General features: G+C 42.5%; 3 protein-coding genes across 3 annotated transcripts; 2 read left to right on the top strand and 1 right to left on the bottom strand.

Annotated features, from left to right (window-relative positions):
• Positions 1-307: 307 nt before the first annotated feature.
• On the bottom strand, positions 308-3,965 carry yju2 (YJU2 splicing factor homolog). Its single transcript, XM_079286569.1, has 8 exons — positions 3,826-3,965; positions 3,414-3,514; positions 2,620-2,764; positions 2,309-2,443; positions 2,043-2,224; positions 1,638-1,788; positions 996-1,164; positions 308-770 (listed from the first exon to the last, which is right to left on the bottom strand). The coding sequence occupies exons 1-8, from the start codon at positions 3,847-3,849 to the stop codon at positions 658-660; spliced, it is 1,020 nt and encodes a 339-aa protein (XP_079142695.1). The 5' UTR covers positions 3,850-3,965; the 3' UTR covers positions 308-657.
• A 1,582-nt stretch (positions 3,966-5,547) lies between these two features.
• Positions 5,548-6,375, top strand: LOC306790369 (cocaine- and amphetamine-regulated transcript protein; the record flags this gene model as incomplete). Its single annotated transcript, XM_079286571.1, has 3 exons — positions 5,548-5,682; positions 5,821-5,901; positions 6,268-6,375. 3 exons carry the CDS (start codon positions 5,548-5,550, stop codon positions 6,373-6,375), a joined length of 324 nt encoding a protein of 107 aa, XP_079142697.1.
• A 522-nt stretch (positions 6,376-6,897) lies between these two features.
• On the top strand, positions 6,898-16,766 carry LOC306790020 (microtubule-associated protein 1S-like; the record flags this gene model as incomplete). The annotated part of the gene is made up of 11 exons (XM_079286120.1): positions 6,898-6,906; positions 7,011-7,185; positions 9,114-9,209; positions 10,245-10,327; positions 10,889-11,026; positions 11,360-11,849; positions 12,097-12,183; positions 12,268-14,747; positions 15,309-15,441; positions 15,589-15,806; positions 16,168-16,766. 11 exons carry the CDS (start codon positions 6,898-6,900, stop codon positions 16,321-16,323), a joined length of 4,065 nt encoding a protein of 1,354 aa, XP_079142246.1. The 3' UTR covers positions 16,324-16,766.
• Positions 16,767-16,775: the final 9 nt, after the last annotated feature.

Below are 16,775 nucleotides of genomic sequence, written 5' to 3'. Positions count from 1 at the left end.
AAGACAACCTTATAGGCATTCACTTTAATGTCAATGATAAACCACTAAGCTGTATAAGAGGCCCTGAATAAACAAGACAGGATTGCATTAATGCATTATTTGAATATTGAATATCTACAGCTCCATACCAACAAGTAAACTCCCAGATATCATACTATCAATATTGCATCACCCAGCTCTAATATAAATCAGATGCAATTTATGAATGAATAATTAAATCACATTTAATGGTCCACACAAATGTTAAATTGCATAGCATCAAAAGAGAGGCGTTGCAAGATATCAACGCATGTCAAGGACAAGGAGATGACGTTAAACTGATTTTAATAAACACTAAAATATACACCTGATATTTTCATAGGGCAAATTTGACTCAAAAAAAGAAAACATTACTATTTTTTCAAGATAAAATTCTCAGGAAGGTCCTTGAACAGCAGACTAAAATCCCTGCTAATGACTGCCCACCAACACTTTTCATCAGTCACTTCTTTAGAGAACGGATATTTATAGGATAGACCCTCAAACTGGTTTATACGTGATTTTGATTTCTGTGCAGCAATTACAAAAATGGTCCAAATCCCTATATTTCTTCATGCATCATTGATACAATTGTGTGTCCGTCGCTCAAATCAAAAAGACATCCCAAGCATCTTCTATTCATTCGCTGTCACTGTCTGAATACGCCCCCAGCAGGCTGAGAGAAGATGACCCATTTTGTGTGGTAACAGGCTTGGAGGCATTGTTGGAGTCAGCCGTAGACGCCTTTGAATCTGTAAAACAAGAGAAACAATTATTGTGCCTTCCAAATCACATTCAAACTTTTGATGGATGCAAACAAGCAGCGAAATAAAATCTGGAAATGTACAAAAAGAAATAAGTTGGTGCTCATGGGAACAGAAACGGACAAAGGAAATAAATCAAAGAGAGGAACTAAAGATTTCAGCAGAGTCTATAAAAGAGTTTCATGTAAGATGTAGGAGATACTGATGTGTTACCTGTTTGTGAAGTGGGAGCAGCAGCTGCTGCCACTGGTCTGGGTTTGTTGACAGCCGCTGCTGGTTTCTTTCTCACGACTAGAGACCCCAGTGCCCCAGACCCCAGCGTCCCCACACTCCTCTCCCAGCTCTCCACCTTGGCCTTCTTCACTCCTCCAGCTGAGGTTCCCTGTGGAAACACAGCATGAAAGAATCCAGTACTTCCTGCTGATAGGACGGCTTCTTTAAGATGTACAATATATGCGTGCAATCCAGCTTCATGGTTCGCTCTCCTTAAGCCATATTGGAGTGGTATTAAGAAACAGTTTAAAGTCTTCAATCAGTGAAACCCGGGGTGACTTTTATTGTGAAGCCGCCACTTGAAACGCGATGACTTTGTAACCGAGCTTCGCACTGACAGCAATAGTTCATCAAGAATACAAAACAAGATGTGGTTATTTTTGGGCATCGTTTGTGAAATATTGCACAAACCAGAAGGAGCAACAAGAGGGCAATGAGCTCTCAGATGAAGGATTTCAGGCTACACGACTGAAATATTGAGGGTTTAAATTGAAATATGTTAAAAGAAACCTTGACAGATACTTGAAGCTGTCATTCACTGAATCGGGGACACACTAGACACATGTGAGTGGTCACACGTACCTGTGACTCTGCGGGTTTGACTGTAGTGAGGATGTCTGTTGGTTTGTCTGTGCTGGGTTTCTTTGACTCTGAGCTGCTGCTCTCCTCTTCCCTCTCTGAATCAGAGTCAGAGTCTCGGAGTCTTTTCACAAGGGCACGATCCAGCATCTCTCTGTGAAACAATAAACGCATGACTACAGCTCTGAGCTCCCACTGATATGAAGAGGACTACACATAATAAAACTCATTCAAAAACATAAGCAGAGATCAAAGTAGCATCTGTTAGCATGTTATGTATTCTTTATATGTCCGTCAGTGTTTGATATCTAAATGATTCTGGCGAATACATTTTTATTACTTAAATGTATAAAAAACATTCTTTAACTACCCATTGTCTATATAAACCTCCCTCCCTCTCTCACTCACTTTGTCTCTCGCTCATCCTCTTCTTTCTCCCTCTCCTTGTCTCTCTTCTCCTGGTCTCTGTACCGGTCGATCATTCCCTCAAAGTCCACCTGAGCCTGCCTCTGGTTCAGCTCCTTCAGCTCCTGGAGGTTCTCCAGCACCTCCATCTCCATCTTGGAATCCTTTGTGCGGTTCTCCAACACCTTTTAGAGGATTGGGAAATCATCAACTCTTCATTCCTATTGGCAATTAAAAATAATAACAGGAAATTGTATTTAAACACTGACCTTCATGGGGTTGTTCAGTTCCTCTTCTTCCCTCTCCTGTACGACTCTCTTCTCCTCCTCCTCGATCAGTTTCTCTGCTTGGAAGTTTCTTGTTGCACCGTGCTCCATTGCATAGTCTGTGTTCTCTGGGTCAGTCTGTAGTCACAACACGTCATCAGGAAGTGTGAGAAACTAATTTATCCATAATGCTGGAGATGTCTCGTTCACAAAATAGCACAGACACAGCTCTATATATTACCTTTACTTACTAGTATTTGTTTTGTATCATTTCATTAAATATCATAGCTACAATCAGTGCATTGAATACTTACCTTAAACGTAATCTCAGCGAGGCATCGAGTACATTTGATGTAGAAACGGAAGATGGGAAGTCCCATGTACAGCTCATTCATCACAGTTTCTTTACGTGCATTGAACTTCTTTCCCTTGTAGATGTACTCTCCACATGTTTTACACCTGCAAACAACCAGAGAGGCAATGCTGATGAACACAGTCACGTGACCCATTAACAGTGTTTTACCAAGGGAGCTCAACGGGATCCTTACTTTCTCAGTCAACTTGAAAAATACAGAGACACCTTTTACAAGTTTAGTTTTACGAGGCCTTCATTCAAAGGCAATTTGTCAGAATTGTCAACAGAGGCATACAACATTTCCAGCTGCAACCTCCTTTGACTGTACTGCGATCTTAAAACTATATTCAGAATCAGAGCCGGATCATTACATCAGCAGGGGCAGTAGCCTATTATTGACCAATTGTAGATCATCGTACATATATCAGAATCTCTGTACGTGTTGGCTGAGGAATAATGGGCTTTGATTTGTTGATGTTTTCTAACACAAGCTTTCTGAGAGAAAGACAGATCCCTTGGTGAAAGGACAGAGCATCTCATTTCCCAAGTGATACCCCCTTCTCCTCTCCACTCAACTATTATTATATTCAATGAGGCCATCAAGCTGCTGGAACTTTGTTCTGAGATCCTGGATGTAAATATGTGACAACTACTGCAGTTTGTATTTGTATATTGAAAACAAGCTCCTTTAACCATGTAATGAAACATCATCCAGCTGTGTGACAATGTGGAGCGTGGATGAAAAACACAAACCTCATGTTGAATGGAGCCATCAATCTGACTACATATTGACGATCTTTAGGGAGTTTAAGTTTGGGGATTTTGGCTGGATCAAAATCCGGGGGGTAGTATTTCTGTGGAAGAAAAAATACAAACGTGAGTAACTGAAAAGAGGGAAACATGTATTAAAACTAACAGTAAATATGTAGTAGCAGTAGTAACAATTCAGTTTGATTCCTATAGAAAGTGACTGTAGCTGACACCTTATGTACATAAGATTTCGCAAATGAACAGTTGAAATAAACCTAGCAAACCACTACGGAATAGTAATCCTCGTTATTACCAGTACACTTAGCTTCAAAGCTAGCGTTAGCCTGCTTGGCGCATAGGGCTAATGTTACCTGTTTTAACCGTTGCAAAAGAGCCACATTGTTCATATACTTACATTTAATACTTTTCTTTCAGACATTGTTGCTTTTTCTGGAAACCCAAAGTGGAGAAAGAAACGTTGGAATAATTAGATTGAGAGCTATTTCCACAACATTGCTAGCTGCTTGTAGGCTGCACTGTACACTTCCGGTTGTCTCATTATTAGCATCACGAGCTGCACTTCAAAGTGTGCTGCTGCCCCCCTGCGGCAGGGGTGAGCATCGACAACAGCAGCCTTCAGTTCCTGAAGGCATAAAACGTTAACATAAAACAGGAAGACTGATATAATCAGATGAATAGAGACAGTTACAGGGAATTAAAACATAATCATTTGTTTTATATTAATATAAATATTGGCTTGTCTGTGTTTATTTCTCAGAAAGGGTTCAGTTAAAATTTGTTTTGTAATTTTCTCCTCTGATAGATATTCTGCAGGATGGTCGACCATAGCACCACACTATGGCCCAATATTAATTAATGGTACGAAATTCCTCTGTGACCTGCTGTGGAAAGCAATGGAATAATATAAATATACTCTTGTGATTATACTCTGTAATGAGATCCCAGTGCATCTGTCATGACAGTGTGATATAATGCAATGAAAGTCACACATACACACACATATTTCAGAATATCTGTATATCTGTAAAATCATCATATATATATATATATATATCTGTAAAATAATTTATATGCTAAAATACATTGTGTATTTTATATACAAACCCACATAAATGCCAAACACCCCAAACCTTGAAATATGTTTCAATTGCTTTTATTCAACCTGAATGAGTCATAGGCTTCATATATTGACCACTGCCCTTATTGCATCCTTAGCCTCGTCTAGCCTTTTTCAGGAGACAGATTGTCTCAATATGAGAGAATGAGAGATTGGATCAATATAATGGAAGAATTGTCATTGACATGGGGTCATACACACACACACACACACACACACACACACACAGACAGACACACACACACCCATACACACACACTGCTTAGAGGGTGGTTAAGGTTATTCCTACAAAAGGAAATTGGATCCTGATAACAGATTGGTGTCAATGTGTGTTAACCTGAGGTCAGATTTCAGGTTAATTGAACAGCGGTGACAATAGAAGATAGGCAGAATAGATTAGCAGCAAAAAAATGTAATGTTTCTAAAAGTTACCCTCCACAAAAGGTAGTCAACACTATTTCATGTTTAGATAAAAACCTAACTGCATGCTGTGTTCTTTTCCGATTGGATTTGACAGATTTACAGTTTTCCGAAGTGTAACTTTCATGATGTGGTGAGATTTCAGCCTGATTCTGACACATCAAAGTGACTCATGAATGAATCAGATGTGTGCTACTGAAAAGGCTTACTTTGCAGACCATAGTTTGAGATTTCAAACTGAACTGAGATTGGAACATGGTGATGAAAGTTTAATTCCCACTCAGCAAATAAATTACGTGATCAAATATGTTTTGTAAATCCACCTTCCAACCTTCCCTGATTTCATCCTGTCAGGTCCCTTCCTCTAAAGATACAAAAGGTGCTGAGCAGTGTCACCATGTCGAAACCTTTCATGAATATTTCAGAGGGTGGCTGATGTCAACAGCAGCCGTAAAGCGCCTATAAAGACGGGGTCCCTTTACAGAAGACCTCCAAACCTTCACAGAGCAACCGCAGACTTCCCACTCCACTTTTCTCCACTCGCCAAAAAAAGACTGCTTCAATTTTTGTGTCAGCACCATGGTCGGCGCTCGGGCTCTCCTCCTCACGGTCACCTGCTGCTGCGCCTACCTGTGGCTCGCTCATGCAGAAGACTCCTCCATGGAGACGCGCTCGTTGGATTTCCCTCTGAAATCCCAACAGGAGAAAGAGCTGGTGAGAGATTTTACCAGGGGTTTGGATGTGTGTCAGCAGGATGAATGAAGGCTGTTGAACGATGCGCAGAAATAAACATTGTTCGGGAAAGTTTTAATATATTTGATGAATATTTTACTTTTTGGCATTTCTTTTCAGATTGACGCGTTGCAAGAAGTTTTGGAGAAGCTGAGGAGCAAAGAGATACCCTTAGAGAAAAAGCATGGTTGGCTGCCTTCGGTAGGTGTAAGATATTATAAAACTGCTTGATTAGTTTGCATTTCCAGGACAGAATATGTTTATTTATAAATACATTTTAAAAAGTCTATGTTTGTAAAATTCATTGAATTTATAATATCTACAAATATGCTAAAATAGAAGATTTTCGTAGATGTGATTTCTGGTGTCTCAGAGCATATTTGACGAGGATGTGTCCTGTTCATAAAATGTATTTTGTAATAAGTGTTTGAACATGGAAATCAATGCATACACATTTCTGACTTTTGCATGGCCATTACTTTTGAAACACAGTTTTTTTTTATCAAGAAAACGAGTGAACAACAATATCCCTATTTTCATGAATTTATGTTGCCTTTGTCGTTCCAGTGTGACGCCGGGGAGCCGTGCGCCGTGCGTAAAGGCTCGCGCATTGGCACGCTGTGCAGCTGTCCCCGGGGTACTACCTGTAACTTTTATGTTCTCAAATGTTTGTGAAGGAAAATGATGAGAAAAATGAATGACATATGTGATTATAAATGATGTTTTTATTTGACAAATTCAGACTACATGTTATGTTTTGAATGTATATCTAACGTGTTCTTCCACCGTGGAAGTTATTTGTGTGGGATTGTGGCATCTTGTGAAATACTTTGTATGTTTTTGTCATAAATTATTTTTCCCCCTGTAATTGTGTTTGTTGTTCCTGCTATGGGGGGAGATAGCAAAGCTATAAGCAACGATTTCTAAACACATTTGTAAGATAAGGTCAATAAATAAACAAAATGATATCCAAGTGTTTGTGTATCTGTTGCACTGTTATATACAAACGAGGGGTTAGGCCTACAGTATGCATTATATAACGCACCACCTCAATTGTAGTCTAGAAACTCGAGGATCTTCATTTTCCCGCAAAATTCTTGTTGGAAAATTGCTTTTGATTAAAATGACAGCACTAAAAAACACTTATGACAATAAAGAAAATATATATTGATTCGTTTTTGCCACGCGTCATCAATAATGCCGCCTGTAAACATTCAACAATGCACGACTGCATTCCGGCACACCAGCTGTCATCTCTCTCTGCAATAAAAAGCGCTGTCAGGATTTTTCAATGACATCACATCCAAGAGCAAGTTTCCAACATGGCGTCCAGCCGGGTGCCGGAGAGGGAGGTCCAGGAGGCGTCGAGGCGCGCTGCGACCGCAAACCCCGACTTGAGCCTCCACAAATACTCCCTGCTCATCATTATAGGACGGACCGCTCACCTCAGACAGACGGGACCCATCAGCAGGGAGATTGAACGAGGTACGTTTACGTCAACGCCTCTTAATGCTTGCTGCATGTCGTTTTGCTTTTCTCTACATTTGGATAAAATACTCAGACGCCTGCAAGTTCTCGTCGACTGAATCATCATCGAGGATGCTACACTGACCCCATTGCAGTGTTTATGTAATTGTATTCACCCCGCTGATCGGAGGATGCGTCATCTGGCAATACTCCACAATCAGCATCACCTCACCCCTCTGGGCACATTATAATTAAAAGCAGTCTGCAGCCGGTGGTTTGTCTTTTCATCGTTATGCAAGGAGAAGCTTTTGGGGAAATGTTGCAGGGCGAATATTCAGTCCAACACATAGCCACTTGTAAACGATGTGCCATAACCTTTGTGTGCTAATGTACAGCTGTAACTGTGGAGACTGCAGGCAGTAAAGAGACTGTGTTGTACTGTGTAAGCAAACAGCTATAAATACATACTTGAGTGCAGACAGTTCATGTGCATACAGGCTGTAGATAGATAAGGGAACAGCGGAAACACGAGACAGATACAGATATTTATCATTTAGGCCTATAAACATTTCATCCCTGCATCTCCAAAATGTTAGTTTTTCATGAACTAAGAAAACCAGCATTGTTTTCAGCAGTGTGACGTCAGGCATTTTTTAAAGATTTTCCCAATGTGTTTAAATGGTTCATTCATCTGACGAATAGTCTAAAGTTAAAATCTGCAAATGTTTTTCTTCTTTCTTATCTGTTGTGTAATACCCTCACTGGCCACTTGATTACAGCTGCTGTGCCATCAATGTGAACACTTTCACAAAGCTTATGAGTTTTCAGTTTCTGTTGATGCTATCAGATAATTCTACTTTAGGTTTCTTATTGTTGTTCATTCAGTGGTGCAGTTTTACAAAATATTTTTGACCCAACTCTCCCCTTTCCATTTTCTTGTAATGAAAAGTTTCAGTCCCAACACGTTGAAAAGAAAGAACCATATGTTTGAATTTTGACAAAATTGAACTATTACACCTTTTGATGGTCTTCATGTAGACTCCAGTTAATAATCTGTTCCGTTCATGCGTTACTCATGATTTGCAGCAAAAAAATAGAATGAGAAATATTTACCATTTTAATGTTTTTAAGTGTCCAATACTTAAATGGATTACTTCAGTGTACTCAAAAATGTCTCCTATCAACTTGTACTTATACTTGCATAAATGCATAAATCGACATACACTGGTGTTTGAGTTTGGTCATGGAAAATTTCGTATATTGTGTAAATGCTTAAGTGCTTGTACTATTGCTCTGAACTTAACATATGTGCTCAAGTGTATCTTGCTGTTTGTGTAATAGAAACTTGATATTCTTATGAGTATTTTATATTCTTATGAGTAGAACTGTTGTGAAACAGTCTATATCATATGCTTGCATCATGAGACTTGTGATCAGCAGACTGCCTGCCCCCATATCCTCTTCTGTGTTGGATAACAAGTACCGGTATACCTATTCACATGCCCTATGCCTTAAGGATAAAATATGTCTGTGTGTCTGTTGTAACACAGATAAAGCACCTCTTATACTTTACTACCATGGTCTGCACGGCCTGAAACAGGATGTTCCAGTACACAGGCCCCAACCCTTGATCACTCTTGTATATAACTCTGTGTGATTTTTTTTTTTTTTTTTTTACTTCTGGAGTGCACACTTCTACAGAGTCCGAGTGACTCTGTGTAACTGTGCCTCTTCTCTGGCCAGAGAATAAATACTTTTGAAAGACAAGTTCTGTTTGATAATATTCTTCACTTCAGCTTAAAAAGACTCAAATATTTTTTCCACCACAGTTTACCAGAAAAGTTACTAATTTCACTTTGTTTTGTGAATATTTGGACCCTTATGTTGTTTTTGACGGAGTGAAACCGATTGTTGCCCCATGTGACGGTGTATCTTTTATGTCGCAGGTATTCAGTCATGGGACATCGACTTAAGATCCTGTAACCTGAATCTCTATCTCCAAGAGTTTCTCTCCCAACACACGGCGTCTTTCAAGGGTGCAGGTCAGTAATAATAAGTTCATTTGACCCTTTATCGCGAAGAAAGCCACGTGCTCATGGAAGGAAGGAAGGAAGGAAAGTTGAGGCGCAGTCGAGTGATTGTTAAACATGGGTGGGCCTGTCGAACAAAAAACAATGGAGAACTGTAACCAAGCTGTGCCACCGCTCTTTCTGTATGCAGCCTTTTAGTATGCAGAGCCAAGGACAACCAGGGAAAATTATTTAAAAAAGGGAGGACAAATAGCAGCCAGAAAGGTTGCCTATGTGGTAAATATTACTGCAGCTACTTATCTTTTAACAATGTTTGAGCTTACATGTTATTTTAGGGTTTTGTAAAACAATTAGGCCTTTTTTTTGAGCTTCAGAGGCTGTTGGGCAGATTTTGTTATCTTTGCACAAGAGCCAGGCTAGCCGTTTCCCCATATTTCCAGTCTTTATGCTATGCTAAGCTAAGCTAACCGGCTACTGGCTGTAGCATCACATTTAGCACACAGACGCGAGTCAGGCATTGATCTTCTCACCCAAGTCAAGGCAAGAAAGCGAACCAATTTGATTCCCAAATTGTCTTGAATCACACAAATGTTTCACATTTGAACTCGTGCATGCCGCTGTATCACAAACCGGTGAGCCAGTGAGGAATGTTAACCACTATTGATTGTGACCTAAAGAAACGTTAATTATTTGAGTCATTATTTTCCAGTTGGCTGTGTTCCCTCTGTATCCTCAAAGGTTGATCCAGTTCCCCTCAGACTGGATATTCACTGCCGATTGAGTTAACTTGCATCTCATCCTCAGACGGTCCCTCTGACTCAGCTGTTCTTCCTTCCTCTTGTTCGTTGAGGGAGTCAATCTCCCGCCCGGTTATCCCAGTTCGCTTCTTTTTTTAATTTTTATTGACTTCTTTTGAGTTCCGCTCCTATTTGCCTCTGGCCTCTTGCCCCCTGCTCAGATCTGACTTCAGCTCTTGTTATCTTCCCCTTGGATGTCTGCCTGTCTGTCCCTTCATTTATATTATCTGTTTTTTCTCTGCCTCCTCAGGGCAGAAGTGTCTGCGTCACAGCACCAGAGTGTTGGACACTCAGGTGCTGATCAGTCCATCTCAGGAACAGGTTCATTCAGAGGTGAGGGGTTTCAAAAATAGTTGAGAGTTCTTGGAAGATAGTTAACCAAGCCAGGTGTTATTGTGATGCAGTGATGCAAGAATTCAGATTGGATTTTAAAATGATTTTGTTGCTTCTATTTTGATTCAATTCTGATAGTCTCATGATTTACATATGATTCTATATAGTCCAGATATACTGAAGTATTCTCATATCATTGTAATGAGGGCTGCAGCATTTGTTTTTTCACAACAGGTTCAACCCGTGATTATTGAGAGTTCATGCCTTCAAATGGCGTCTTTTGTCAAACAAACAGTCCAAAAAACCAAAGATATTTAATTAGCAATACTATTAAAAAATGTTTTGCCAGAAAATGATCACGTTTAAAAAGCTAAATGGTATTTTTGCTTGCGACTCAAATGTGATAAATAAATTATGAAAACAGTTACTTTTAGGCTGATTGAGCTCAAAAGGCACGGCCTGTTATGAATTATTCTCACTCTCCTTGTAGCTGAAGCCTTTCTTCTACAGTTGATTATGGGGGAAAATAAAAATCTTACCATCTCTGTCTGGCCTGGTCAGGTGTTTGCTCTGCTGGCCAGGGAATCGGCCCATAAGCTGTTAATCTTGGCTGGCCAGAGCGTGGAGGAAAGTGGAGACCTGCTGTTTCACAGAGGACTGTTCTCACCACAGCAGCTGAAACAGATACTGACAGAGCAGGTACGACAAAGTGTCTCTCTGACCTTTATTTTCCACACAGATAAATGTTCGGATGTTTTTTCAGCTGCTTTGAATTGAGTAATTGTTTCAGAGTTTATTTTACTGCTAAACGCAGAAATCATCAGCAGCAGCTTCTGCGTTAAATGTAAACAAACGTGTCATGAAGGTGGGGAAGAGAAGCTGACCGATATTGGATTGTTTTTTAGGCAGACGCCGATGTTAATATTTGAGAATCAACAAACAGCTAATATTCTATTTATACATTTTATGATAATTAACATTGGCCCAGCTGGTTCATCATTTGGCCTGCATACTAAAGTGCTCTGATTTTAGTTCATAGATCAAGAGAGCTCCGCCGCCTCCTCCAAACTCAGTTTGACCCTCGGCTGTCCCAACATCGACCAGTGGAGGAAGACTCTCTTAGGGAACCAGCCTTTCACGCTGCACATCAATCCCCCAGAGGTGCTGCCTGCCATGGAGGCTCTAGGGGAATTCACCTCCCTCATCTCTGGTACTCTTTCCCCTCCATCTCCCTTCGACCTCTTGCCTCCTCCCATCACCGTGGGTTTTCTCAAGCTGTCCCGTCCCTGCTGCTACGTGTTCCCCGCTGGCCGCGGTGACTGTGCCTTTTTTGCCGTGAACGGGTTCACGGTGCTGGTGGATGGCGGCTCGGACTCTCAGGCCTGTTTTTGGAAGCTGGTCCGACACCTCGACCGGGTTGATGCCGTTTTGTTGACGCACATTGGGACAGAAAACCTCCTCGGGGTCAACGTCTTCCTGGAGAGGAAGGTGGCTGAGTTGGAGCTGAGCTCTGATATCAAAGGTAAGAAGTCAAGTCCATTAAATCGTAACGCCAAAAATCACAAATTTGCCTCAGCCTCAAACTATACAGTCTTTTTACCAGATGTCCACCTGTATTGGTAGACCCTTGGTTTGGATAAGGGAAAACTTTTAACGGGGGAAAAAAAAGAAGAAAAAAAAGTTTGGTATTTCTGTGTTTTCATCTTTTCCCCTTTCGTGTTCAAATTCCCCTTTTGTCTCCATGTCCTAATATTCTTTTATCTGAACAGATGACTCGTCTAAGAGGTTAATCTCTCCAGAGCTTGGAGTCGTGTTCTTAAACGCCCCCAGCAGGCTGCAGGTGGATGAACAGCCTTGTGAGTGATGCAATAAAACGTACTGAAGTCATTTCTAATGTGAGTGATTGCCATCAAGTTAAGTTGTCATTCTTCTCATGTTAGGTGTGGATAATGTACTGAAGAGCACACACCAGGCGGCCTTAACCCTACACTTGTTAAAGAAGTTAGACATCAGACCACAGCCATTGTTTCGCCCGCAAGGCGTTCCCATTGAACCGCTAACCCTGTTCCAGAAGATGGGAGTGGGACAGTTGGATTTATATATCCTCAGCCCTGGCAAAAACAGCCAGGAGTACCAGACACTCATGCATAACTGGCCTGACGCAGTATCATCAGCATCCAAATCCCAAACTCTCCCTCTCACCACCCTGGCTTCAGTGTCTGCCCTGCTGGTGTGGCACCCAGCATGTCCCCAGGAGAAGGTGGTCAGGGTGCTGTTTCCTGGTGTTACCCCACAGGCAAAGCTGCTGCTGGGGCTTGAGAAGCTAAAGGGACTGGCCTTCCTCCAGAAACCCACAGTGACCACTGGGGACATGGAGAGACTGGGGGAGGACGGAAAGACCAAGAGGACAGAGAACCAGGACAGCGGCAGGTCACAGGGGAAGGAGTCAACACCCAAACATGGAAAAGAGTCAGGAGTTAAAGAAGAGGGAAAGGAGGTACTGGTTAGGGAAAAGGGAAAAATATTAAATGGACCCACTTCAAGAGATGCTGATAAAACCAGAAGCAAAGACACAGGTGTGAAGCAAAGAGGAGCATTGTCCGAGAATAATACCTCAAAGAAAGGAGGAAGGAAGGATGGGAAAAAGGAGGAGAAGCCTGGGAATAACCAGGAGAATGGTTTTAAGAGGACCAATCAGGGGATACATGATGTTCTCCCTGTCAAACCAAAGAATGGAAATAAAACTAAGCTCAAAGAGGAAGCAACAAATGACTCTAAAACAGGGGTGAAGAAAACAAGAAAACCATCAGGAAAGGATGCAAATAATGGAAAGAAGGTAAATGTAAATACTGCAACAAGACCTGACACTGGGAGAGTTTTGGAAACCCCACAGCCAGGGGCTTTTAATACAGAGCAGCACAATCAAAAAACAGTGAAAGAGTCTGAAGAGAACCCCTGTGGCTCCAAGTCGTCTACCCCTGAGGATATGACAGACGATTTTCTCAGGCTCCGGGAGGAAACTGAGAGAGGTGAGGCGCAGGTGGAAACTGCAGATAAGGCAAAGCAAAAAATCAGTGAGTCAGGAAATGAAAAGAGCCTTGGAGGTATGAGCAAACAGAAGAGTATTGTAGCTGAAGAAGCTGCAGGGATAATGGGAGGAGCGAGTGGTGATAATGGAGCGCAAGACCACGCTTGGACTGGAGAGAAAGCTGATGTAGACCAGCAGAATGCGCATGGAAATGCTGCCAAACCAGCAAAGGTTATAGGATTTCCATCTCCACTGAACAAGGCACCAAAGAACGAGTGCACAGTCCAGCTGGACTTAACCCCGACCGAATACACTCTCCTGGACGGGGCTTTGAGAAACAGCCCTCCCTCGCGATCCTCTCCAGAGAACCAGGCCCCTGTCAGCCCTGACGGTCAGACCGTAGAGCCTGCCTCCCCCGATTCACGGCCCAACAGTGCAGGCCACACTCCTTACTGTCTGTCCCCAGATGATGTGTGGTGCAATAGGGCCACTCTCAACAGGTTACAGGCCCAGATGGGGGACTTAGAGTCAGCTGATGACCACCAGCCAGATGGATCATCCAAGCAAAGTGAGGGGCAGTCCAAAAGCAATCCAGAAAGTCACACAAACCCAAGAGAGAGGCAACTAAGTTTCCTTTCTTTGGGTTCATTTAAAGAGGGACCTTCAGACCCCTCTCCCTCTTTCACAAACACCACCACCACCACTACACACTCCATGCCAGCAGAGGTGAGCTCACCTCAGTCCACAGAAGTAGATGAATCACTGTCCATGTCCTTAGAGCAGGGACCAACTACTGTGAGTCAGAGAGAAGGGGATGAGAGTGTTCATAACTCCCACTCCAATGGGGGCCATTTTACTGGGATGTCTTTACCGATAAAGAAGCCTCCAAGATCTTTAGGGCAGGGTTCAGAGATGGGTCGGCCTCCAGCTCCTAACTCACTTAATTTTGAGGCGTCAAATCACGACGTGGATCTATGTCTGGTTTCCCCCTGTGAGTTCAAGCATCTTAAACAGCCTGACTCCAGCGCAGGTGCTAGCGAGCCCTCCAGAGGAGCCTTCGTTCCACATCATCACGGCAACAACAACAACAACCCCAAGGATGCATCACCTAGTGAGTCGTGTGCCCCCGTCTGCACGGAGGACTGCCCGTCCACCACAGCAGATGGATGTCTGGACTCGGATGAGGATGAGTCGAGCAGCGAGCCGTCTGATTCTCCCCATAATCTCCGCTCCAGTCAGGCTCTGCCCCCAGACCCTCTTCCAGCCCCTCTCAGGGACAGCCCGCCCCTACCCCCCCATCCGGACACATCCATGCCCGTTCCTCAGTCTGAATCCGACGCCAACGGGAAGAAAGCAAAAGCCACTGGAATGCGGGGGAAAAAAACTCCAGCTGTGAGTTTGTCTTTTTAACATAAAGGAAAAGTCTGTGTAATATGGTGCATGAGTTCACATGTGTATTTAGGAGATTTTTTCCTGCCCAATACAGATTCAGATACCTGAACTTGCATATCTGCTAGTATCGATCCAATACCAGTGTGTTGAATACTTGTCGCTACTCGTTTTACCGGTGGGATTTTACAGTATGAAATATGGCCAAATTGCTGACATTTTGCTAGCTCTGGCTAACGTTACAGTCTCCTTTAGCACTCTCAACAGAGATGAGAAACTAGAGAGATGGCTCACTCGTTAGCTACACCCATCATCAATTATGTTTTTTTCCGGAGCAAATGAAGGAAGTAGCTAACTATTTTATATTGTAGCTTGAATCAAGCCTTAGTGCTCTCGTGCCATACAGAATCATAAAAGTATAACATTGTGTCCAATTTAGTCCTGGTCAGTTTTTAACAATATTATGATGTTGAGGATACAATTAATGTTTATTATTATGGCTGAATTGAAATCTAACATAAAACCTTACCGTACAAATTTGCTTTCTGTTGCCAGGTTGTTGAGGCCTCCCAAAGATCAGGCTCTGGGAAAAGCAGGACAGCGAGCCAAAGTGGAGTCACAAAGGGGAACGTCTCTTCTACTCGTACGCCTTCGTCCAGCACCCGCTCAGCACCAGCAAAATCCTCACCCAATCCAGGTATGAGGTGCAAAACGTGAATCATACTAAATATACTGGAGAATTTCTCCAATACCTTTCCCCCTTGTACTTTACAGACTTGATGTGTGTCCAATGGTTTGTATTGAAATGTCTATCAGCAGTTTATCCTCTCTCCCCCGGTCACAGGCTCCAAGTCTACCTCTGTTGGTGAAGTCAGTGTGTACGTGGACCTGGCCTATATTCCCTCTGGAGCCTCCTCTCCAACAGTCAGTGTGGACTTCTTCAGATGCGTTCGCTCCTCCTGTTACATCATCAGTGGTGACAGTCAAGAGAAAGAGGAGCTAATGAGGCATACACTGGACGCACTACTGGATGCCAAGATGTCCTGGCCTGACACAATGCAGGTAGAAACACGATTCGATTCTTGTACATTGAAACAACTGCCATTCAGGCAGTACTCATACACTGTTTGTACTTACAGCCATGAAAATGAATGCATTATAATTCGTAAATAACCCACGTAATCCATTTGTATGTAACCCACGTATACCAAGTAGTTTTGTTACCTGAACAGTTTCTGCACTAAATTTGCTGGTAACTGGAGCCCAAACTGCAACCTTTGCACGACTGTCTGTAGATACGGAAGTCATATTTGAATGCGTGCAAATTGTAGCCACGGATACTGACGAACGACTGAAGGTGATGGGAGTCAAATGTAACCTACACTGCAGATACATTTCCTCACTTTTATCCGTCTATCCGCAGGTGACAGTGATTCCTACCTTCGAGTCGGTGCCGATGCAGGAGTGGTACCAGCAGACCCTGGACAGACAGAAGGAGCTGGGCATCACCGTTCTGGGATCCAACAGCACGGTGGCCATGCAGGACGAGACCTTTCCTGCATGCAAGATAGAGTTTTGAAGACCTGGGGATGCAACGACGGAGGGTGAATATGAGCTGAAGGATAGAAGAGTGTGTAGAGAGAAAAAAAGAGACAGAGTTACAGAAAGTTAGCAACAAATATTACGGGGAATTAAAGAGAATATATGGCCCCTTTCTGCACGAACACAACATGGAACTTTCACCCATTCCCCTACTGGTTAATCACTTCTTTGTGGGCTACTTTTGCACCAAAAAGCCCTTCCTGTGGGGGAGTATTGTTATTCTTTTTTGACCCTGTGCAAAACAGGAGAGGAGATCACACTGGTTGCAAGAGAAGCATGTTGGGGTGCAAACGTGTGGCTCCACATGAAAGCTGTGATTTTAGTTCAGTCAATATATATAGCATACATGGGGTTAAAGGCACTTTGTGTAGGCTTGTTTTATGAATGCATTCAGCACTGAAGAGTGATCGTAGTGCTACGTTTAAGGGC

Source organism: Melanostigma gelatinosum (assembly GCF_949748355.1).
Source record: "Melanostigma gelatinosum genome assembly, chromosome: 16".
Taxonomy (NCBI): domain Eukaryota; kingdom Metazoa; phylum Chordata; class Actinopteri; order Perciformes; family Zoarcidae; genus Melanostigma; species Melanostigma gelatinosum.
Note: the sequence above shows the minus strand (reverse complement) of the source record. Positions and strands in the feature narration are given on the sequence as shown.